This window comes from Rosa chinensis, chromosome 7 (assembly GCF_002994745.2).
Source record: "Rosa chinensis cultivar Old Blush chromosome 7, RchiOBHm-V2, whole genome shotgun sequence".
Taxonomy (NCBI): domain Eukaryota; kingdom Viridiplantae; phylum Streptophyta; class Magnoliopsida; order Rosales; family Rosaceae; genus Rosa; species Rosa chinensis.
In genome coordinates, this window is record NC_037094.1 from 12916027 (window position 1) to 12926207 (window position 10181).

Here is a 10181-nt window from a genome sequence, read left to right on the forward strand (position 1 = left end):
CCTGGCGGCGTCATGCGTTGGGATTGGTGGCCGAGGGGTGATTGATGGCGGTTGGTGGTGTTGCACAATGGTGCTCCTGCATCGGCTATTGTGATTGGTGTAGTTTGGTGCCTGGATTGAGCGAATCGGTGCTGGGGGTAGCTGGGGACGCCAAAGCTAAGGTGATCAATAGTGAGGCTACAGCTGATGCGGCGACCGTGGTTGGTTGGCAAATCTGGCGATCAGAGCAGCATCAAAGAGGCTATGGCGCTGATGCCAATGTGTTGGCAGTTGTCTGGTCTAGGGTTTTTCCTTGGGCAACGAGCTGGAGATTTGGGCTTCTAGGCTTGGTTCTCTTGGGCTAGATTGGTTTGAGGAATGTCGCCAGGGTTACCCACAAAGACTGCATTTTTATTTTCTCGAAAGTAGTGTAGGGTAGCTTCTGGGTGTGTTTATTAGTTCCTTAAAAAGGTCAAATTACTTTGGTATTGACTCTGACAGTTCTACTGAACGGGTTATTATGTATAATTTTACTGAACTTTAATATTACTCACTATTTCTCTCAAAAAAACCAAAAAAAAAAAAAAAAGGTGAGATTTTTGCTGAGGAATCTTTATCAATATAGGTGTTTTGCTTCTTTTATTTTATTTTTTATGGGGAGGCACTCGCAAAACACGTGTGGGTAACACCTTAAGTCCTTTGCTACAAGGATTTTGTACCCTAAAAAGCCAAAATATCATAGAGATCGACTCTGGATCCTAATGCCGATATTCAATAGATTTTTGAAATTTCACCTATCCATCTTTTATGTAGATATAAAAGATTAAAATCCCACCAAAACTATGCAAACCTCACCTTTAGTTTCCAAACAAAGTAAAATGGGAATAAATGTCTCTCCAACGCAAATCCCACCACCAAGATCCAAACAGCATGGGAATGTCATCCTAAATAAACACTTGACCATAAAACAGCACGCCACTTGCCTTAAGCAGTACAATATATGAATATATGCACATTGTCAGCCCCATTTTCTACAGTGACTTATAGTATCCTTGGAAATTTGGAATGTGAAAACAGACAAAGACTTAGCTTACAACATAAGCACATAGGTACTGACTACTGAATGCTAGATATGACTTAAGACAAGGTGAGGATAAAAGAGAAAATAGTGGCAACTAATCTGAATGGAACAACTGCTCCAGCTTAATCCGATTGTGTGTTGCATATTCCAATGCCGCTATCAATAGAAGCTGCAAGGGAAACAGACGAGAACTGCATGGAAAGGAGCTCTTCTCTGCTATACTTCAATCTTTGATCTGGTTCATAAAATTAAATAACAAAATTAGATGTTGCATATGATTGCTGCTGCTAGAAAATATCTTATACACGTCTTACCTAAAAAACATTCCAACATGGGAATACTTTCATGCTTCTTCTTCACTTGTGAAGTCCTCAAAGTTGATCTTGAAGAAGGTGCAGTATTAGAAACAGTCTGGTTCGATCGTGAGATGTGAACAAGATCATGCCATACTTCAATCTGGGGGTGAGTTTTAGAGAAGGATGTGATAACATCCTCAGTTAAGAGCCAACAACCCCTCAGGTCCATCATTCTAAGAGTTGCTGGGGGTTTGAATGAATTGAGCCCAGAGTTTGTCAGAACACCATCATGAATGCAGACATTTGTCAGCTTTGATATGGATGACACGTAGTTAAGGGAGATGTCTGTAAGAGAAGCACTTTTAAGAGATAAATGGCTTAACTTTGGGAAGCTTGTCAAAGGGTATAGAGCTGCATCCATAACTTGTGTATCTGCCAAATTCAACCTTTCCAGATGCCTGAGACTTTGAAGTGCTGACATTGAGAGGACTGAAACTGACTCAGGCTCATGCTCATGCTCAGGCTCAGGCTCAGGCTCAGGCTCACGCACAGGCACAGGCACAGTCTCTGCCTGGTAAATGACACCTGGAAGAAAAGGCGTACATACAAGGACAGTCAAATTTTAACATGTATCAAAATAGTAAATTCCCTATAGCTGAAAACTTCTCATTTTTCTTTCCGGAAACTGAAATGCCTAGAAAGTCATTGCACTCAATGAGGAAGACTGAATAAGTGCAGCCCATTTACCGTCAGATTATTCAAGCCTCCCTCTTTTTTATCACTATGTAAACGAAAAAACCCTGTGATGTAGGATTTGTATTTGAAAATCTGTACCTTTAATGTTGGTATTGCTCAGGTCAATAACCTTCAGAGAAGGCATCATGCCAATGTAAGATATGGTAACATCATCTACTGATGTATGTGATATAGACAAAACCTGAAGATTAGGTACATGCCCTGTTAAATTTCCAACTCCTGCAGAGCTTACTTTGGTGTTGTTAAGATTCAGATATTTCAAATTCACTCCAATACATGCAATAAGTTGAAGCGAATCATCTCCTATCACAGTAGAGCTGAGATCCAAGTGTTCCAGAGCATTTAGATGAGATAAGAAGCTGAAGTCTAGAATTGTAGACTTGGAAAGATCCAAAAAGGTTAAAAGGGTTGTTTCTATATAATGGAAATCAGCAACCTCTTCTCCAAATGTAGCTCCAGAAACAATAAGCTTGACTAAAGGAGCTTTACCATTATCTCCTTCAAGTAGATTTATTGTACAGTTACTCATGTTTAAGCATTCAAGGGTTAACCAATTTGGCAACTTTGTGACGCTGGTCCAAGCTAGATTGAGGAAACTCAACCTAGGGAACATATGAAGAAGAGCAGCACCCTTGTCAGATATGTTACTCCCCCAAAGGTCAAGATACTGGAGTTTAGTAAGTACCTAAACAATACATTACACATCTGAAGGTGAGAATTGAAATCACACGAATTGAGTAAATGTAAATGTCCAGAAAGCAACTCACAAAACTACACAATTGAATGAACTACAGAAATCATAATTTGTTGCAAGATGCAGATAAGGACCAGATTACAGATTCCAAACTAAACGAAATATCCTACAGCAGTTTCACCCAAATAAAAAGTTCAAATATATCATTTTTTTTGCTTCAACCCTAACAAAGTCAGCATTCAAATCTGAGTTCTAAACAATTGTCCAAAACATATGAATGCACTATCTGAATTCTGAATTACCTGGAGAGAACTGAGTGCTTGATCAGTGACAGGCAAACCACCCAAGTCGAGAACAGACAAGTTTCCAAGCGAAGAGAGAAGCATAACCCCTTTAGCAGACACCCCCGTCTCCGAAATCCATAACTTTTCCAGAGTTGTAACAGATGAAAGATGCCTAATGCCAGCATCATTAACCTTGGAGCATCTCGAAAGATCCATCTCCCTTAAACTCCTCATCCCTGAAAAACCCAGTAAACCACTGAAAAGCATAAGACATTCCCCAAAACAACACTCTCTGCTAAAATCAGTTAACCACAATGTAATAAACCCTAATAACCCACCATGAAATTTTCACAACAAAGTCCTAAATACTAGCATACATGATCAAGATTTAAACTTTATTGGTTTATATTTCAGGAAAGCTGAAAAAGGCAGAATCTTTAGTCACTAGAGCAATACCTGCTACAGCCCAAAGAGCTGAGCTTGTGAGTTTACGGCAGCCAGAGACATTCAAACTTCGGAGATGACGAAATGCTCCAATGTATGCAAACCATTCGGCGTCAACGTTGTTGTCGCCTCTCAGATCAATCTCCTCTGCACTGTGTTTGAACACCCTGAAAGAATCGAACTTTCCAAAATTAATAAATCATTTATTAGACCAAAATTTTCCCAAAGAATCAAAGAAAGAATTAGCGGTAGACTTACTCGAGCAACGAAGGGAAGAGAAGGTAACGAGAGATGAGGCGACGGAGGAGAGCGTCGGCGAGCTGAGAAGGCAAGTGCTCCAGACTCCGCCGCTGCCTCCGCCATTTCTCGACGCTGTCTCTGCTTTCACACGCCGCTTTTAAGCAGAGGTCCACCAGTTGGGTCTCCATAGCTGAGCTGATTGTTTGGTCTGTCAATCAGTTTGGTGTTGTGTTTCTGATCTGCGTGTACAGTTTTGAGAGTGGAAAAGGAGGATATATGATTTGATTTTTTTTTTTTTTTTGCTTTTAAGAATTGGTTTCTTCTCTTTCCAAAAAAACAAAGAATTGGTTTCTTAATATTGAATTTTGACTTTCCTTGTGAATTACTTGTTCAACAATTTGGTGTGAGCCCCAAGCAATCACACCGCCTGCGCGTGGCTGCCTCCAACTTTTTATCAATTATCGAGAGTATTGGCGACGAGGAAAATTTAAAAGAATGCTTTGAAGTTAAGAGTCTCTTTCATATTTTGTTGACGAAAATTAATTGAAAAAAGTTTTTTTTTTTGTTAAAGAAAAAACACATCATGTGTCTTCGTCAAAGTAACTGACGAAGAGGGAATTAAAGAATTAACGATTACAGCTCAATCATCATTTACTATCATTATTGTAATTGATATTCTCTCCTTATATAAATAATTATCTAATGAAATAAGTAGACTAATCTCCATTTTACTTTTGCATTTTTATTTATAATATCGAGATGTAGTCGAGTGACGTGAGTTAAAATAAAAAAAACATGAAAAATTCAGACAATTTTTGAATATTCCATCACAAATGGTTGCTTCCTGTAACGCGTCAAACTGCACCTCATCAGCTTAAGCACGTCACAGCGCCGCGTGTCTCTAAGACATAAACCGAATGTTCAGTTTACATCCTAAAAACCAACTAGGCATTTTTATTAAATAACTTTTTATAAAACACTTAGCGGAAGCGTCAAAATATTTTTTAGGTGAAAACTATTTAAATCATTTATTGACTCGTTCATCTAAAGTGATTTTGATTCATTGCTAGGATAAAAAGACTTGGCACATTTCTGTACAAGATGAAATAATGACGATCAAAATTCTGAATTAATGACTTTCAAGAGATACTGTTCAATACTAGACACGAAACCTGATTTATGTTACGATTATTCACCAAAGCTATTTCCGCACACCTTGCTCCGTCTATCAATCTCGTCATTGTGCACAGTACCTGCATCCACATTGTTGTAGGGGTGAGCTTTCGTCCTCGCTGCTCATCAGGGTAAGCTCGACTAGGTTTGAAAACATTCGATTATTATTTTGTAGCCATAGTATAAAAACACACTTAAACAATTTCATTTAAAAAAACAACAAACTTTAAAATATTTTCCAACTTGAAAACCGATGCATGATGCTCAAACAATTACGCTGCCAAGTCCAAACAATACCTAATGGCCCGTCCCATGGACCCACTACATGACCTTACCTCAAATTGACTTATAACCAGATAAGCATAGCGAGAGCGTCCGCTACCTAGCTACACACACGAACCAAGTCGTCATTGCGATCAAGCACTGTCCAACCGGTGTAACTAACCCTCCAGAGGTTAAAGGGGTTGAACCCAAGGAAGTCAGCTTCACCCTTCGCTCTCAAGCCATCAACATCTTTCACGGTTTAGTTAGTATGCATTGCATTATAATGTAACCAATCCATACAACTTAACATGCATCATTTGATAAACAACATAATATAATAAAACCACTAATCTAGGAGAGTCTTGAATCCCCTACCTGGACTTTGAAATCATTTACTTCACATTGTGCGAGTCCATGAACTTTCCGCTCCTTGGATAACTAGAGTCCTAAATTCTGACATAAGTAATATTAATAACTTTCCTTAAGAGAATATAGACACAATTCTCGTGGATTTAGTCGTCGACCAATTTCCCTAGTTTAACCAGGATTTGACCAACCATGACTAACAACCTTTTATTTTCAACGCAATCCACTTCTGGCAGCGGTTCAACTTCATTGGACATGACGTATAAATTTTCGAACGATTATGACCATGTCGGTATAATTCGCAAATAGGTGTGTCTATTGTCACCCTACCATTTTCTTAGTTCACTCTACAAGCATTTGAATTATTGGAAGACTATATTACCCAAGTGCAAAATGACTAATAAGTACACTAATTTTCTAAAATCCAAATTAGTAAGGAAAAATAAATATATAACCAATTAATTAAATACAAAAACTACAAAATTTCTCATTAGATAACATTAATCTTTATCTTCTCCACCCAAATTTGAATTTATTACTATTTTTTTTTGTCTTTTTGTTGCATCCTCATCGTTAATCTGTTATTCAATTACAAAACCATTAGTGTTACCTTCATCAAAATCTTTAAAATACTTTGTGAACACTAAAAGTAAAAATTAAGACACGAAGAAAAAAAAGCAATCTCTTTTTCATTGCTCATAGTTGTTAACTTACTAATCTTTTAACATGGATTGAAATAGATGAACATTGAAACTGAAAGAAAAAATAAAAAAAATAGAAGTAAATCGAATTGTGATTTTATTAGGAAACTTTATTATATTCATACTTCCAATATTGATATTTGGACCTCCATCTTTTTCCAAGTAATAGTTGACTTTATCAACTCATATCAAATTACCAACAAGAACACAAAAGATGGGAGAAAATAATAATAATAATAATAAGTCTTCAACTTGGAGAAAACTTTCTCCTCCAACATAAACCCTAAAATCATTAGCAACAGTTATTCTCTATCTCTCAAACGTCAATCGTGGTGGTGAGATCTCCGCATCAGAGGTGAGACAGAATCTATCAAGCTTAATACCTAGTTAGAAATTTATACCTAGTTTTAGCTTCTTTTTCTGTCAGTTATCTAGTAGAAATTTGAGTATTTATGTTTGAACTTTGAACAATCATAAGATGATTATGCACATTCATATGTTCCACAGTACCTAGCTAGCTTTGATAGAAATCGTCAACGTCGCATGCACAAGTTCATGGAAGAAAGACTAAAAAATACATAAGGAATGAAAGAAACAAAATAGGAGCGACATTGCGACAAAATTACGTGAGAGAGAGACTACAACCTGGAGATTTTTTTTTTTTTTAAGGGAAAATAGGATTGTGAATTGTTCAAAAATTGAAGGATGTCCATTTACCGATTTTGGATGTTTGAACATAATCTTAAAAAAAAAAAACTTTTATTGATTTTATTGGGCAATTGGCATGTACTTTATTAAAAAAAACATAACTTGCAGAATCAGTAGCATCTGAGAATGAAAACGCACTAAATGAAAATCAAGTTCAGCATTTTGAAAGTGTGGAAAACTCATAAATTGATATTGCTGGTACATTAGGACTGGTGTAACACTGCAATCCTGATATGGGATTGTTACATTGCTACAGTCTTGATTTAGGACTGATACATCACTACAATCCTGATTTAGGATTGAAACATTACTGCAATCCTGATAGACGAACCATTCTTCCATATTCTGATGTGCTTGTTCTGCACTTGAGCCTTCATCTGTCTTTTCAATATCATCAAACATTGCATCATAAAATGTGGCTCTGTGAGTTTCAAAAATTCTAGTGCCTCTTCTTGAGTTGTAGAACTTGAATCCCTTCGATTTTTTTGAATAACCAATAAAATGAGCATTGACAGAGAGGAGTCCAACTTATCATTCTTCTCCATGTTATAGACTCTTGCTTCTGCTTTACAGCCTTATACATGCATATGATTCAAGCTAGGCTTGTATCCACACCAAAGCTCAAAAGGAGTTCCTTTAACAGCTTTACTTGGTGTTCTATTGCATGTGTAGTTGGTCGTCTTTAAGGCTTCCCCCCATAAATACTTTGGAAGCCCAGATCTTGCAAACATGCTCCTTACCATATCCATTAAGGTTCTGTTTCTCCTTTAAGAGACACCATTCTATTGAGGTGTGTATGGTGTTGTATATTGAGCCTTAATGCCACATTCTTCCAAATACATGGCAAAAGGACCTTTGTGTTGTCCTTTCTCAGTATACTTTCCGTAGTATTCACCACCTCTATCTGATCTTACCATTTTGATAAGTTTTTCAGTTTGTCTCTCAACTTCAGTTTTGAACACTTTAAAAACATCTAAGACTTGAGACTTTTCAGAAATTAAATAAACAAAGCAATACCTAGAAAAGTCATCAATGAAGGTGACAAAATAACAATTTCCACAAATGGTTTGGACTGGAAAAGAACCACATACATCTATATGAATCAGTGCAAGCAAGTTTTCAGCTCTTTTAGAACCAAAATTTCTAGCATTAGTCATCTTGCCTTTCAAACAACTCACACAGGTTTCAAAATCTAATTGAGGTAAAATACTTTGCTTAACAAGTTCTTGCAATCTAGACTTAGAAACTTGTCCTAACCTCTTATGCCATAGAAAAGATGAAGAACTAGGATTGCTCTTCCTTTTGGATCCTGATGATTTGTTTATTGATAGAACATTTAGAGGTTGGCATACTGCATTATTGACACAATCGATTAACCATTGACCATCTATCAACTTAGCATCACCAAAACAAACATTTTTAAAATAGAAATACTGAAATACATATCTATATTATTACTGGAAAAGGCATAGTCACCACCTAATACAAATTGAGAACCTGAGATTAGGTTTCTCTTTATTGCTGGAATACAGTAAACATTGTTTAGTACTAATACAAACTTATTCCTAAAACATAATTCAACAACTCCTATTGCTTGAACTGCCACCCTTTGGCCATTTGCTGCACAAACTCTTGTCTCATTCCTTCTTGGGATTGTTATCCTTGATAATCCCTGTAGTGAATTGACAATATGTATAGGTGAGCCAATATCAAACCACCATGAGTTGTCAAAATTAAATACCTTAAACTCTACAAGAAAAATAGTTTTTGACAGAAATGTACCTTTCTTGTTCAACCAATTCTTGAATCCCTCACAATCCTTCTTGAAATGGCCTAACTTCTTACAAAAGAAACATTTCACAAGACCTGAGATTTTGAGACATTTTCCCTTATCATTTTCAGGTTTCACAGCATTCTTTGAAGTGCTGCCCTTGAATTTCTTATTGCCAAAAGTTTTCTTAAATTTTGGCTTTGTCATCAGATTCACACTTACTGCCTTGCCTTTCTTAATTATCTCTTCTTCCTCCTGCACACAGATTGAAATGAGTTCATTCAAACTCCATTTCTCTTTCTGAGTGTTGTAGAGACTCTTGCGGTGGCTGTATTGATCTAGCAGTGTGTTGAGCAGTAGGTGTACTAGAAAGGAGTCCTCAATGATCATGTTCAGAGCTTTCAGCTTTCCAACGATGTCTATCCCCTTCATTATGTACTCTCTGATGCTCCCTTGGCCATTGAACTTCATCCTAATAAGCTTGTTCATCAAATTCCCTGTTTCTGCTTTGTCAGACACCTTGTTCTTCTCAGCAATAGAGTTAAAATAAACTCTAGCATACTCAGAATCAGGAATTCCTCCTTTAACAGCATCTGTGATACTCTTTTTCATGCAAATCAATGCCATTCTATTGTGCCTATGCCACTGACCATACTTGTCTTTTGCTTCTTTGCTTTCATTTGCGGCCAATTCTGTAGGTGGTTCCTCCCTCAACACATGATCAAAGTCCAAGATCGCCAGATTCAATTCTATATCACTCTTCCACTTGTTGTAGTTCAGTCTATTAAGCAACTCAATATGATTAATGCTAATAGGAAAATGCATTGTTGTTAAGTGATGCAATTAATCTAAGTCAGTATGACATTCTAGTGTTTGCAAAATACACCAGAATTATATATATGTCCCAAAATGCTATATCAAGATATGAAATAACATTTGAATAAATGCAAATACACATTACAACGAACTATGGTATTTTCAAGAAGTTTTGGGGTTATTTGTAACACACTTTTCTCTAATATCATATGAATGTTCATTGAAGTGCATATGCTGACTCAAATAACCAAATGTTTGATCACTAACTTCTTTGGAAATCAAAATCATCAGATTTATTTTAGAGTTAAATACTGTTTACTCCCTATACTTATAGGGTTTCATCGTTTTAGTCCCTGACCTTTGAATTTCACCTAAAAAGTCCTTGAACTCCCAATTTCCTCTTAATTAGTCCCTGCCGTCAAAAACTCTGTTATTTTCCCCTAAAAAATTCTATTATACCCTCAATTACTTCAAAAAAAAATTTCTCTTCCTCTGTTTTTTTTTTTCTCTTTTTACCTCTTCTTCTTCCGGCTTTCTCGCATCCTTTTGTTCATCTCCTCATCAAGATGGTTCCAATCCACACACTTTCAAGAGGTGAAATGAAAAAA

The 10181-nt window shown here is 36.6% G+C and overlaps 2 protein-coding genes across 2 annotated transcripts; both read right to left on the reverse strand.

Moving 5' to 3' along the window:
• Positions 1-907: 907 nt before the first annotated feature.
• On the reverse strand, positions 908-4121 carry LOC112180397 (internalin I). The gene is made up of 6 exons (XM_024318938.2): positions 3793-4121; positions 3547-3701; positions 3109-3326; positions 2191-2797; positions 1375-1941; positions 908-1295 (listed from the first exon to the last, which is right to left on the reverse strand). Exons 1-6 carry the CDS (start codon positions 3960-3962, stop codon positions 1183-1185), a joined length of 1830 nt encoding a protein of 609 aa, XP_024174706.1. The 5' UTR covers positions 3963-4121; the 3' UTR covers positions 908-1182.
• A 4871-nt stretch (positions 4122-8992) lies between these two features.
• On the reverse strand, positions 8993-9582 carry LOC112177427. Its single transcript, XM_024315716.1, has 2 exons — positions 9075-9582; positions 8993-9012 (listed from the first exon to the last, which is right to left on the reverse strand). The coding sequence occupies exons 1-2, from the start codon at positions 9580-9582 to the stop codon at positions 8993-8995; spliced, it is 528 nt and encodes a 175-aa protein (XP_024171484.1).
• Positions 9583-10181: the final 599 nt, after the last annotated feature.

Coding starts and splice junctions, on each gene's coding strand:
- LOC112177427 (XM_024315716.1), bottom strand. CDS start 9,582: ATGCATTTTCCTATTAGCATTAATCATATTGAGTTGCTTAATAGACTG. Junction 9,013..9,074: donor TCAATACAGCCACCGCAAGA/GTCTCTACAACA, acceptor ATCTGTGTGCAG/GAGGAAGAAGAGATAATTAA.
- LOC112180397 (XM_024318938.2), bottom strand. CDS start 3,962: ATGGAGACCCAACTGGTGGACCTCTGCTTAAAAGCGGCGTGTGAAAGC. Junction 2,798..3,108: donor AAGCACTCAGTTCTCTCCAG/GTAATTCAGAAT, acceptor TGTATTGTTTAG/GTACTTACTAAACTCCAGTA. Junction 1,296..1,374: donor CATGTTGGAATGTTTTTTAG/GTAAGACGTGTA, acceptor TTTATGAACCAG/ATCAAAGATTGAAGTATAGC.